Source organism: Mustela lutreola, chromosome 5 (assembly GCF_030435805.1).
Source record: "Mustela lutreola isolate mMusLut2 chromosome 5, mMusLut2.pri, whole genome shotgun sequence".
Lineage (NCBI taxonomy): Eukaryota > Metazoa > Chordata > Mammalia > Carnivora > Mustelidae > Mustela > Mustela lutreola.
Genome location: NC_081294.1, coordinates 115793744 through 115808807, shown reverse-complemented (window position 1 = coordinate 115808807; position 15064 = coordinate 115793744). Strand labels below are relative to the sequence as shown.

General features: G+C 36.5%; 1 protein-coding gene across 1 annotated transcript in view; it reads right to left on the bottom strand.

Moving 5' to 3' along the window:
- The window catches only part of ADGRV1 (adhesion G protein-coupled receptor V1), a 544366-nt gene that overhangs the window by 503751 nt on the left and 25551 nt on the right, over nucleotides 1-15064 (bottom strand). The window contains exons 2-4 of the mRNA XM_059175461.1: nucleotides 4615-4799; nucleotides 2081-2230; nucleotides 877-972 (exon numbers count right to left, since the gene is read on the bottom strand). Of these exons, the coding sequence (XP_059031444.1) occupies nucleotides 877-972; nucleotides 2081-2230; nucleotides 4615-4799 (431 nt within the window). The remainder of the gene's footprint in view (nucleotides 1-876; nucleotides 973-2080; nucleotides 2231-4614; nucleotides 4800-15064) is intronic.

Here is a 15064-nt window from a genome sequence, read left to right as displayed (position 1 = left end):
CTGAGCAAAACTGAGGAGATGATGAGGAGTTTTAACCTTTAAGAATATGAGTAAGTGGGAAAAAAAATCTCAGGGTAGGGACTGACAACAGAATTTTTAAGAACTATCATGTCTTCATTCTATTCAATTCTGAGTTGACTATAGGTTTTTCCAGTACTCTTCCAGTAAATTTTTCTCATCTCCAACCTTCAGAGAAGGAGGACAAACAGTATTTCAGTGGCAACTGAGAAAATCAAGCAAAAGGAACTAGATTACAACATCTGCTACAGCCTAAATGTTTGTGCCCCTCCTCCCCCCCACCCCAAAGTCATGTTCAAATCCTGGGTGGTGGGGCCTTTAGGAGATGATTAGGTCACAAGGGCAAAGCTATTCTGAATGGGACTAGTGCCCTTATCAGAGAGACCTCCCACAGCTCCTCTGCCCCTTCCTGCCCTTTGAAAGCAGCACACTAAGACATCTAGGAAGCAGGCCTTCACCAGACACGGATCTCAGATGTCTCTGCCTCCAGAACTGGGAGAAATTGTTCCTTTTGTTTTTAAGACACCAGTCTACAGAATTCTGTCACAGCAGACAGAACAGACTAAGACAACATCCAAGTTAGAGACCAACAAAGGAGGCAACGAATGAGTCAGATGGGAATGATCAGCAGGAGATTAGGACAAGAGATGGCCATGATCCCACAGGCCTCCTCAAGCTGAAGAAATCTTAGGTAGAACAAATGAACAGTCTACAAAATGTGGGACATGAATGAAGTTCGAGAAAATTTTATTTAAATATCAAATGGTAGGATGCTACCAGGTAACATCATGAAAAATAACAAAAAAAATTAATAACTATTAACTAGCAACCACAAGATTAATCAAATTGCAACCATACCATATTAAATGAAATAATTCCAAATGCATTGTCATTTGATAATATTGTCACAGTCACAGTCCTTGGCCATCCAAGTTTGACATTTGCTGAAGGTTTCTAAAATAAAAGCCCAAGAATAAGTTAATAAAATTAAAAATAAAAGAAACAGTGAAACATTTTAATAGTTTCTGTCTTTGCATAATGGTTCAGAATATGAATAAAAATACACTTTTAATGCAGATTAAGAAAATATATTCAAACTAAGTCAACCTGGTAAAGAAGTCCCAAATAAACTTTTTAAAAAACCACTAATCACTGGCTATCAAAATATCAATCACTATAATGATAAGTAATCACTGGCTAGTAATGCCATATTATAATTAATGCCATTAATAATGTAACAGAGAATTAAGTAAGCAGTGTGAAATTCTATTCAAATATGACTTTTTTTCTTATACTACAGAAGGTGCTGAAGCTTAACAATTATTTTTTTCTGTAAGTCACAGAGCCAGATTAAAGATGAAATATTAAAACATCTTTTCTAATCAATAAGGGAAGAGTTTCCTACAACATTTCTATTGATATTCAACAGCAGCATAAAGGAATATGCAAAAAAGTAATATACAAAAGCAAAAGAGAACTATTTCAAGCATCATTTTCACAAAAATTTTACTCATACTGACCTAATGATTCTAAAAATAATTCGCAATGCCCCTCAGAAAAATTAACTAGAACAGTGTTAGCAGTCATTACCTCAACCTAATAGATCAAGCCATAAAGGACAATTAAACCTCGGGCTATTCAAGCATTTTTCCCAGGGGCAGTCCAAAATAATTCTAAGGCGCAGGGACCTCCCACTTCCACGCCTGCTTTTTGTATCCTTCTCCTTTGAACTTAGAAGTTTAGGTCATTCTTTGTGCATCTGGTAGCGGCGGAGGGATAAAAGAGAAAAGGGCCGAATGGAAGACCGGTTTTCTTGAGCATCTGTCATGGCAATTCCTAAATAAGCTGAATGGATCCAAAAACTAACTGTAGAATCTTCTAAACAAGATTGTCTGAGGAATAATAACCACAATAATAAGATTGTCTGTGAAACTGCCGAAAAGGTTGTCAGTTCTGAGTTCTATGAAAACCACCTCCAGTCTCTAGATGGGCTTTACCTCTACAGAAACAGATTTTCATGCGCTGTAAGGTTTCTCTGAGTTTAAGGGGCAAAAGGACTTACCTGTAATGTTAAGTGAAAAATAAAAGTTTCATCAGGCTCTGGTAAGTCATCATCGCATACTGCTATGTATACTGTCCGATTTGTTTCTCCAACAGGTATAAATGCTGCAGCATATGTGTCAAAAAAGTCACCGGTGTCATCTCCATACAGCTATCAATTGCAAAATATAGGTATTTCTTACAACAGTGTTAGGATAGGCATAACTGATGCTAACTGGAGTAATCAACAGAAAAAAACAGGAATCATCAACTCAAGCTGATGTTTATAGACAGGATATACCAAAAACAAAACAAATATTTAACAACTGACAAAAATCACTGTCAAAAAAAATTATTAAAAATGAGTCTAAGCATGGGGCGCCTGGGTGGCTCAGTGGGTTAAAGCCTCTGCCTTCAGCTCAGGTCATGATCCCAGGGTCCTGGAATCAAGCCCCACATCGGGCTCTCTGCTCAGCGGGGAGACTGCTTCCCTTCCTCTCTCTCTTCCTGCCTCTCTGCCTACTTGTCATCTCTGTCAAATGAATAAATAAAATCTTTTAAAAAAAGTAATAAAATAAAAAAAATGAGTCAAAGCAAAAACATTTGCTTATACTCTGGAATGTAAAGGAATCATTACACAGAAAAGTAATAATTATATATGAAAGTAAGGATGTGAATATTTTTTCTATACCTCTTTATTGACGTGAAGTGGATTACAGCAAACTTGACAAGAAAACAAACTGTAGCTACAACAAGAAATAAATAGGAAATAAAAAGGAATAGGAAATAAAGCAGGAACTAGCCTGCCAAATTGTATCAGGAAAATCAGTAATTTTTACCTTTTTGGTTTCAAAGAAATGCTTTTTTCCAAAACTCTCAACTGAAGTTTTATTTAAATTCTCCCCCACAACTCCAATAAAGACCTAATTCCTTTAGTCATCATAAACTTTTCCTTAACTTTTTAAGACTTCATTCTGTAACAGCAACACTGCTAATAAGATTTTCAAGAAAGCAGTAATTATGAAATTATAAATGAGCAACTTCTGGTGCAAAGCTATATGAGTTTTCTTTTGCCAAAGAACTCAAAAATGAACAACTTAGCTACTGGAAAAAATACTATGATTTAGTACAAACATGTATAGGAAAATTATAGTCAATTTCTAGTTTTCTTTTATAAAAATAAAGTTTAAATACTTGAGATTAACTTGTTGAGGGTATTGAAAAACTTGTGCTCCTTATAACATAAAAAGTGGCACAGCCTTTTAGAAAGCATTATCAAGAGCCATTGAAACAAAGAGAAAAACACAGCAATCCAGTCCAAAAAATCACTTAACAACCCAAAATGTGTAAAAATTTATACATATGTAAACATTTTCATCAAAGCAGCATTTATAGCAGCAAAAATTGGAAGGAACTTCATTGAAAAACAGGTGAAAAATAATTGAGAAATGATGATGCCACCATCGAGAGAAGCTGCGAAAATGAAAGGGCAATCCCAAAACATCCCTATGATACAATCAAAATTATGCATAAAAGATGATCAAGTATAATGTATACTCAAGTCCAAATCAATTCAGTAAATATATTCACAGGTCATAAATTAAAAACTCAAAGCAATGCACAAAATTATAAAACTACGTTTATTTCATAAGCAATTTTTCTTCTTTATCTCTTTTTATGATGTTTCACAATGTGGTAATTTAATCTCCTTCAAAACTTATTTTGTAAAAAAAAAATTCAGGCACTCTGGGTCTCAAATAGAGCAACATCCTTAGTGGTCATATGACATTATTTTTTTTTTAATTTAATTTAATTTTTTTCAGTGTTCCAAAATTCATTGTTTTGCACCACACCCAGTGCTCCATGCAATATGTGCCCTCCTTAATACCCACCACCAGGCTCACGCATCCACCCACCCCCCTCCCCTCCAAAACCCTCAGTTTGTTTCTCAGAGTCCATAGACTCTCATGGTTTGTCTCCCCCTCCGATTCCCCCCCACTGATTAAACATAGACACAAATAGGCACACAATCAACCTAATAACTAAAGTGTGTATAAGATAACTTGATAAACAGTTTAACAAATCCTGCCTAACTTCTACTTAAGTTAATGAATTTCATTTCTCCCAAGCTCTCTGACAAAATTCATTTCTAATTTGTCATTTTTCAGCTTTTACATATTTTATGTATTTTCCCTAAGCCACCTGAAATAAATATCTGAGCAGAGACAACCTGTAACCAAATTACTAAAAGTAAAATTTTCTTCTACTTAGAAATAGTTACTGATGTCTTTGGTTTTTATTTGTTTTCACATTAAATATATGAACATTTTAAAATAATCAGCCTATAACTTTACAATAGTATTATTGTCAAATGCATATGCTACCTTGGAGCGCTGTGTAAACTCTATAAGAAAAATGAATGGAATAGTGTAACTGCAAGTCATTTATCATAATGAAATAACTCAGAATCTCAAACAGTTAAGAAAATACTATCACTGAAACTAAGAAATTTCATATCACCTATTTCACTAAGAATAGAACTACATCATTTCTTACCGATACAATTGCAGTGACATTTGCAGGCTCTCCTATCCTTTCGATGACAAGACGAATAACTGTTGTACTTGTTTCATTAACTACAAATTTTGTTTGTCCGGCAAACCTTATTTCTGTTTCTCCAAACACAAAAGGGATGAATAAAGCTGAGAGGAGATTTACTAGTAAAGATGCAGAGGGCATCCCTATAAGGGGGGGAAAAAAAAAAGCTTTGAATGTATTTTCATTACACTGTTGCTTACAGGTATAAACACAGGATGAAGAGCTAGACAGTCAACAACTAAGACATAAATACATCAAATATTAAGCATCCAACTTAAATACATGATCAAAGAAACAAGTTAAAAAAAATCACAATCTCTTCCGTGGTTCTTTTTTATAATTCATAACTACTTTTTGTTCTTTAACTTATATATCAAGCTAATAGTTATTAGTAGCCTTAAACTTGTTTATTAAATTAGGGTTTTTAAAATTTTTGACCCTAAAACTTATTCTAAGAAAAAACATAAAGCAGTACCTTGGAAAGAGTTAAAGCCCATATTTCCTTACCCCAAATGAAACTGTAAAATGTAAGCTAAAACTAAAAAATTATCAAATGGATCAATAATCTTAATGTGGTTTCTTCATCTTTTTATTTGATGATCACACAAATATGAGAGAACTCTTAAAAGTGGTATGTAAAAGCAGTTGAAGCTAAAACTTTATTGTAAACTGATTTCTTGGTTGTTTCTACGTTTTCCTGAAATTTGTCTCATTTGAGAATGTTTTAAAAAAATTTTTTTAGTTACTGCAAGGAAACGCTAAAGTTTTAAGTTTTTTAGTTATTGTAAAAAATGCTAATATTTTCAACATATATTTCCAGGACTTAAATTTCTTCCATTTAACAAGCTAAAATATTAATATCATTTCTTAGAAAATGTCTATGTTGCTTTAAAAATAAGCAGCATAAACATTTGACAGTATGTATTTCCTTCTCTTCCATAAGTTCTTTTGTTTTCTTCTTACTAGACTGTGTGTGTTTATGAGTCACCAATAGAGTTCCTGCTTTCAGCACTGTGTGATTCAAGTGTTTTCAAAAGCACAACAGTGCAGTGGCCTCTTGAAAGCACTGTTGTTTTGTAATGTAGATGCACCTCTACAAAATGTGAACAACTGATCTCACGGATCATTAAGATTCCAATGGATTATGTGATCAGTCACACGAACATAACAAGTTCATGTGTTTTAAAGGAGAGTTGCATTATGCACTCTATGAGCCAAAATGCTTCCTATTAATCTTTACCTTGGTCACGAAGTAATAAAACTTTCATGCATGTGGTACTTCCACTTGGCTACCCATGGCGTTATATTTAGAAACCACCAAACACACAAGATCTTGATATATCTTAGTTTAAATGCAATTTGCTCAGTCAAGTATATTCAAACAATGCAATCTGAGATTCCTTAAGGATGTCTCCCATATTTATGGCTGCAAAATCCACAAACAGGGATGCAGAGGTCAGACGGAGTCCAGGAAGGGCCAACAGAGACAGAGATTCTGGAGGACCAAGGCATTTTGTACACCTGTGCCTTCTAAGAATGTTCACCCGTCCTGGGGATAAGGGACTTGGGGGAAGAAATAAAACAGCTCTCTCTTCCCTGACTTCTAAGGCAGAAACCCTTACCAAAAGTAAGTTAATTTAAAAAGTGAGAGAAAGGGAAGGAAAAAGGCAAAGCCTGGGTGAGTCAGGAGATTAGGAGCAGCTCTGGGGCCACCAGAGACAACTGAAGGTCTTCTGTGGAATTCTAAAGCCAGAATGATTTCACACCTCACTTATGACAAACAGTAGGGGAAAAAATGGACTAGGAATGAGAAAGAGAATACAGAATGGAGGGGTGAGGAGGCAGTGAGCTTGGCTTTGGATGTGTAAGAAAAAGATCAACTTTGGTCTATTGTGATTTGAAAGAAAAAATTTCCTTGAACGTGAGATGTGACAGAACTTTGAGCTGAGAGTTATACAACACCTGAAGTTCTAAGTGAGAAAGAGTGAAAGTGAATTACAGCATGACAAGAGGCTGGGGAAATAAGTTCTCAAAATTTGTTCTGCATCAGAAGCAGAAATAAGTTCTCAAAATTTGTTCTGCATCAGAATCAGCTCATATGTTTGTTAAAGATGCTAACTCACACACTCAAAATTTTTGATCCAGGGAAATTAGGTTGAGGCCCAGGAATCTACATTCAACAGGCAGCCCTACTGATTCGAATTCTAAGCCCAACTGATCCTGGAGACATACTTTGACATGCACTGTCCGGGAGTGTAAGGAAGAGTGTGAGGAGTGTGTTCGGGAGTGGACGTACAATAAACCACATTTGCAGCTTTGAGTTAATTACTGAATTTTTCAAGGCAATATGCTTGAACTTACTGCAGACTTCCTTATTTTTTCCTATACGTTATTATATTATATTCTAAGATTCCACATATCCCAAAGAAAAACTGCAAAGACCTATAGAAAGCAATCAGAACAGCGAATGTTTATGTACCGTTGTAGAAACTTTACTTAACCTTAACAACATCCCTCTGAAGAAGGTACTAGTAGCATTAAGCTCATTTATAGCTGAGGAAACTAAGGCACAGAGAAGTTAACACATATGGTGCTACTTAACTAAGTAAATGACCAGGCAGGATTTGAACCCAGCAGTCCACATGCAGACTCTACCCCATAACCATATTATATTGCCTCTTACATACTATTCCTACAAATCACATCCCTCCATCTTAAAAAATTTGATAGATTGTTTATGCTACCTGTTTCCAAACATTCAAATATTTTAAACTCATGCACAATAACCAAAACTTCCATGAAGATGTATAATTACAAGTCTCCTAAGTCTGCACATTATTATCCTAATAAACATTACATTTATTTAAAGAAACTACGGTTCTCTTGACTACTTTAAATATTTAATAGCATCTTTTAATGTCAGGACCAATGAGCTCAAGTGGTGCATTCTTACAGTTTCCCAGGCAATTAGAGCTCCAAGATCTTCTGGGTAAGTCAGTAAATTCATTTTAAATTGGTGCACATCAGTGAATTTTGAGATTATGTGAAATGAACAAACAAGCATGATTGGAAATGCCTCAAATTCTGTGACATCATTGATAATTGAATCTCCCCTGCTTTCATCTTTTCAACTCGTAAGAAAAGTTGTTGAGGCAAAGTTGGCATTCAGCAAAAACTAAAAGATGAAGAAAAAGCTTTGAAAGTGAAGTTCCCATTAGAAGACAGGCATAATTACAGAAATGCTGAAGTTTCTCTTTTAGAGTAACTAGGTACATTTTCCTCTATCATACTAAAAATCTAGTCTTTGGAACTCTCTTTATTGAACTCAGAAGAACAGGCATTAGCAACTGACACAACATGTAAATCTTTTATCTATTTCAGGTCACTTTTCTCGTACTTGATTTAAGAAAAGTTTTACATGACCCATCAGACCACCTATTTTAAACTTCTCTGGGAAATGAATTCCAAACATGTGCTTAAAGATGTCCTTAATTCATAGTCTGTCACAACTGTCAAAGAATAATTTTAGCAATATTAAGGCATTCCTCTGCTCTGTAGGGGCATAATGTTCTAATATTCAAATTATCTCCTTTTCAGCTATTATCCATGTTTTTCTCACCCCTTGCTCAGTATGACTCAAAGGAAATGAAAGCTGTTCCTGTCAATAGATCTCTTATGTCTGAATACATTTCTTACCATGTTAAAACAATCTGAAATTTATGTTACTTTCTTGCTTATTTCCTGAGTTTTACTATGAAGTTTTGATAAAGCCCTGCTAACGTATAAGCACAAAATGTTCAGTTTTTAGATTCCAGTAATCACATTCAGCCTATAAAAAGGTCATCTGATTCTGCAAAAAATATTTCAAAATTAAAATCAGGAACATCTTAGAATAGTTTCTATAACACATATTGGTTGCTTTCCAAAGAGCTGATTAAAACACGGTATGACATTTGTGCAGCGAGCCCCTGCTCGCTAGACATCATGCAGCACCCAGGGCTCATCACTGACGATACAAACATCCCTAAGATACAGCTCTTGGCTCTATGATACTCTCGGCAATCGGCAAATGCTTCAGATCAGGCCAACGGGAGCCAAAAAGATAATTCTAAGATTCCTGTTTAAGCATAAAGATGCAGATTCCCTCTACCGCTGGATTTGGGATCACTTTGATGGGGGACAGTTTCCTCTAAAGCCTGGAAATAAAGCCAAAACAGCCAGAGACAGAGCCAAGATGTGGAGAGGCGCCAAGTCTTGATAATCAAACTCTGCTTCCTGAATCCAGCTTTACCCTCGCCTCTTCAGTTACTGAGGCAATAAATTACATTTTTTTCAACAGTCACCTTAGGTTAGATTTTCTGTCACTTTCAACACCAATATTTATCCATTAATCTCCAACCTGTGACCCTATGAACCCATGTCGGGATATACCAAGTGGAAGATTTCTCCTCCTTCACTCCAACATTCAACAGTCTTACTTGGTCTTTCTAAAATTTTGTGGAAAAATACCACACTAGCTCTTTCCTGTTTCCATGCAATATTACCATCTATAATATTTTCCCCTCCCACCTCAAAACTGACAATGACTAGTAAGGAAATTTAGGACACGCAGACAAACCAAAGTTGTCTTCACAATAAAACAAAGTGGAACAGGAGTACATCACACTGACTCAGTGTTCTGGAAAAGTTGATACATTCTGATTCTCACAAGGAACCCCAATATTATGCTTCTTTAAGTTAGCACAGCATTAATTTCTTTCTCTTGCTTTTTTCCTGAATGCCTACCTCTTCTTTCTCTTGGGAAAACCTACTGCTATTCACCAACTTTTTTGTCCATTTGGGTTACTTAGCATACAACATATTAAACATCATTTATAAAATAATACTCTCCCACATAATATGTCATACTAACCCCCAATTTCTACATCCCTCTTATCTAGGGTATTACCTTCCTCCTATCTTACTTCTCATTACTAGGTTCCTTGGGAAAGATAGCAAGTATAGTAAGTATATCCTGAGTAAATGGGAATAGCCATCTATTTTAAGTTCCAGTAAGTCTGTAGGAACAGAATAAAATAAGGTTTAGAATAAAATAATACATGAAACTAAGCACCCAAAAGATGACAATATAAAAAAAATATTAAAAAATGATTTTGCTGATTGTGCAGTAATCAGCTCTCATACAAAAACTGGTTATTTTTTTTTTAAGATTTTATTTATGTATTTGACAGAGATTGTAGGCAGAGAGGCAGGCAGAGAGAGAGGGGAAACAGGCTCACTGCTGAGCAGAGAGCCTGATGCGGGGCTCAATCCCAGGACCCTGAGATCATGACCTGGGCCGAAGGCAGAGGCTTACTTAATCCACTGAGCCACCCAGGCGGTGGTCACTTTAAAAGTTAACTTTGTCAGGGTACCTGGGTGGCTGGCTTGGTGGGTTAAGCCTCTGACTCTTGATTTAGGCTCAGGCCACGATCTCAGGGTTGTGAATGGAGCCCCACTTTGGTCTCCATGCTGAGGGTGGAGCCTGCTTAAGATCCTCTCTCTTGGGGCACCTGGGTGGCTCAGTGGGTTAAAGCCTCTGCCTTTGACTCAGGTCAGGATCCCAGGGTCCTGAGATTGAGCCCCGCATTAGGCACTCCCCTTAGCAGGCAGCCTGCTTCCTCCTCTCTCTCTCTCTCTCTCTGCCTGCTTCTCTGCCTACTTGTGATCTCTATCAAATAAATAAATAAAATCTTCCAAAAAAAAAAATCTTCTCTCTTTCTCTCTGCTCCTCCCTCCCTCCCCCACTTAAAACATAAATAAATAAATGGTAAAACTTAACTTTGTCTTTTTAAGTTTTAAAGTAAACAACTGTACAACCCCTAAGAGTGATGGGACACAGTGAAATGACAAATATTATTAATGCAGAATTGAATGGATGAATGGATGCATTGACCTTTTGTTTCAGCTGTGGCCTTAATGCCGTAGCTAGCATCTTCCCACGGTGTGACCACCAGGTAACTGATACTGAAAATATGATCCTGATGGAAAAGGTTTTCTAGTTTAGAATTACTTCAATTCTATTACATTTACTAACGGGCATTCTAAAGCTATAGAGTTACTCCCACGGAACAAGAGAAGTTTCACCACTCGTATCATAAATTATTCAGCCTCTAAGAATTCTTAACTTGTGTTATTTATATTTGGGTGAGTACTACAAAAAAATTGATGTTTTCCTTCTTCCATACCAAAACAGAATTTAAATTTGCAACTTTCAATAAAAAAGTAAGCTAATGATACAAATAGAGGAAAAGCTAGATATTTTTAGGTTAAAAAAGGTATAGTCTCTTATAGTTATGTGGACCATACCTAAACTTTACTTTACTACCCTTGTTTAATTAATTTTAAGTTTTTAAGGAGAATATTTTATTTTATTATATAATAAATAAATAATATATATATATATATATATATATATGTGTGTGTGTGTGTTGGCACAATATTAAAAAGTACATCTCCCTCACACCAGCCCCCATCAGCCATATGCTTCTTCTACCCAGAGTCAATTACAATTATCAGCTTCATCGGTCTCTCATAAGAGAGAATCTATGTATATATTGAGATGTACAACTATAGGAGAAAATTCCTGTGACAGATTTTGTTTTCTTCAGCTACAGACTTCAGGAATCTGCACATTTTCTCAAGATGGTAGCTGATAGAGAAATAGATAACAACGGTTTGATGTTGACACTCATGATGGGAACACACATAATTGTCTCAAATACACTCCATCACCATTATAAATCTCATCAATTAAATGATCGTGTCCACGGACTTTCACCACACTCATCAAGTCACCCTTTAGGGAAAGAGACAAAAATCTGGCAACTTGCACTGTCCTAGACCACATAATGTCAAGCCTACATTCATCAGGACTTCTTGACCTCTGTACATGAACGTAAGATTCATCCTGGGATTCCCTTTGACTTCTGCCCTTTGATCTGTTTGCGGATTCCATGTTTTCTTCTTTCTTGATTTACTTTGTTTATTCCCTTGTTTTGACAGAGAACATCCTCCAGTAACTTTGTAAGAAAGGGTGTGTAGAAACAAACCTTTTAAATCTTGTACGTTAGGAATTATTGTATATTAATCTTCCACTTAACAACACTTTCACTGGGTATAGAATTTTAGGTGAAAATAATTTTCATCATTCTGAAAGCCTTGTTCTATTATTTTCAAACTACCAGTATTGCTATTAAGAAATCCAAAATCGGGGCACCTGGGTGGCTCAGTGAGTTAAAGCCTCTACCTTTGGCTCAGGTCATGATCCCAGAGTCCTGGGATCGAGCCCCACATCGGGCTCTCTGCTCAGCAGGGAGCCTGCTTCCCTCTCTTTCTGCCTGCCTCTCTGCCTACTTGTGATCTCTGTCAAATAAATAAATAAAATCTTTAAAAAAAAAAAAAAGAAATCCAAAATCACTTTGATTATGAAATATTGTATGTGTCTTTTTGCATTGTCCTCCCTCTGGAAGGTTCTTCTCTTTGGCATAGTGTTACACAATTTCACAGGACTTTTCTTGGAAAGGGTTTATTCTTGACCATTTGTCTGAGCCCTCAGCCCCCTTTGGTCTGACACTCAATTTCAGATCTAGAAAATTTTATTTTACAACGATTTCCCCTCTTCCATTTTCAGTTTTTTTCATCCTAAAACTCTTTTATTTCTCATTTTTTATTTATTTTTTATATACATATAATATATTTGTTATAGGGGTACAGGTCTGTGAATTGCCAGGTGTACACACTTCACAGCACTCACCAAAGCACATACCCTCCCCAATGTCCATAATCCCACCCCCTTCTCCCAAACCCCCTCCCCCCAGCAATCCTCAGTTTGTTTTGTGAGATTAAGAGTCACTTATGGTTTGTCTCCCTCCCAATCCCAACTTGTTTCATTTATTCTTCTCCTACCTCCTTAAGCCCCCATGTTGCATCACCACTTCCTCATATCAAGGAGATCATATGATAGTTGTCTTTCTCCCATTGACTTATTTCGCCAAGCATGACACCCTCTAGTTCCATCCACGTCATCTCAAATGGCAAGACTTCATTTCTTTTGATGGCTGCAAAGCATTCCATTGTGTATATATACCACATCTTCTTTATCCATTCATCTGTTGATGGACATCTAGGTTCTTTCCATAGTTTGGCTACTGTAGACATTGCTGCTCTAAACATTCAGGTACTCCTAAAACTCTTATTTGATCTTGGTATTCTGGGATTCACCCTCTCACTTTTTTGAAAAGATTTTATTTATTTATTTGACACAAAGAGAGAGAGAACAAGCAGGGGGAGCAGCAGGGAGAGGGAGAAGCCTGTTGCCGCTGAGCAGAGAGCCCAACATAGGCTCTCTGTCCTGAGCTGTCTGTCTCCTGAGCTGAAAGCAGACACTTAACTGAGCCACTCAGGCACCCAACCCTCTCATTTTCTTGTCCTTTATTCTAATATCCAAATCTTTGACCTTTGCCCTGAGATTTTAAATCACCATTAAATTTCAGTTGCACTAATTTTTTAATTTATGCTATTGTGTTTTCAATTTCTAAGAATTGATGGTATCCTGTTCTTTTCCTGTTAATTAAATAGCTCCTTTTATGTCTCAGAAAGTATTAAATTTTTAAAGTTTTCTCTTTATAGTCTCTGTTACTGCTAAGTGGCTTTGCTATTTAATCTGGGATTTATCTTCTATATAAGATTTCTCCAAACATCTGGTAATTCTTGATGATCTGCATATGCTTAAAAGTAAGAGACTAAAAGGATGATTGGATGTGCTGAATATATGGATCTGTTTATCTGAATATGATTAAGGGGGTGCTTGGGTGGCTCAGTCATTAAGTGTCTGCTTTTGGGTCAGTTCATGATCCCAGGGTCCTGGGATTAGCCCCGCATCAAGCTCCCTGCTGTGGGGGAGGAGAGCGTGCTTCTCCCTATCCCACTGCTTGTGTTCCCTCTCTCACTGTGTCTCTTTCTGTCAAATAAATGAATAAAATCTTTAAAAATATATATGATTAAGAATCAGAGACCAGAATGAAAATTTGAAGTTTTGAGCATATATGAGAGAGTGTAGCTTGTCAACATTGGGTGAAATGAGTAAACTTTTTATTAGAAAGTCTCAATTTTAATCCCTTTAGAAAAGATTTTACTCTCAGGTTGATCAGGTTCCCCAAAGAAAAATTTTCCATTCTACTATTTAGAAGATACAGAAATAACTATGAAGCCTTCAGGGACCAAGTGACTGGAGCCTCAGCAATCAGTAATCATATATCATATAGGGATCTTCACCCATCAAATATGCTTCAGATCCCCAATCAAGAAACCATGCTTAACAGTTTCCAGAGAATAAACAGTAGGAGCTGCAGGGAGGAGGGGTCAGCAATAGTACAGAAGAGATGCTAATTCTAGGAACCCAGCTACTCCTGGGACAGACTCCATCCCATCTAGTTGTTTACCCAGTCCACTCCCCATAGTTACAAAGGTACTTCGTACTCCCTGTATTTTTTTTTTTAAGAATCCTGTGCAAATTTAGCATTCACTGGCCTACTAGCTTATAGAGTTAAGCTGCTGCTGTTGGTCTGCTAAGCCAATTATTACTCATCTGTCTGCCTTCTGGCTCAAAAACCACATTGTATTGTCTCCTCTTCTATTGTTGTGCGGCTATACAACTTAAAAAAAAAAAACTTTACCATAAAGTTTTAGGTGGTTTAGGAAGATCCAACCTTAAAAGTGCATAAGTTCCTATGTTATCCAATTTTCTTCAATATTCAAGTATAATTTTAGATCCTGTCATGGTTCTAACAAAACATTTTGGCATCTCCCATTAACTGCTTCCAACAGATTATTTTCATCACCTTCATATTTTCAACTAGTTATTTTTTTCTTTTTCTCTTTCACGTACTTTTGTATTAATCATGCATTGGGAGCCAAAATATCTAGGATTTAGTTCCAAACTGGGTGATGGGCTCATGGAGATTTACTATACTATTTCTTCTACTTTTGTGTATGTTCAAGATTTTCCATAATAAAAAAAAAGGCTTTATAAGAAAAATCTCTGAAGGCTCCTAACTGCACTTAAAGTGCAGACTCTACCACGGACTACAAGGCCCAGTACAAACAGACCATACCTATTCTATCAAGTCCCACTCTCCCCCTCACTCACAGCTATCGTGGTGGTGTTCCAGATCCTTGGATGAGTCAAGCCCTTTCTAACATCTATGCTATAGCTGGTTGCTCCCCAGGCCTAGGACTCTCTTCCCTCCTACCTTTCCCAGGACCCTTTCTCGTCTTTTGTGTTTTTGCTTAAATGTCATCTTCTCAAAGGGACTTTTCTATTCTCTGTATGTAAAGACGTTTGTCCTGATAGCCTCCTCTCAGCTTT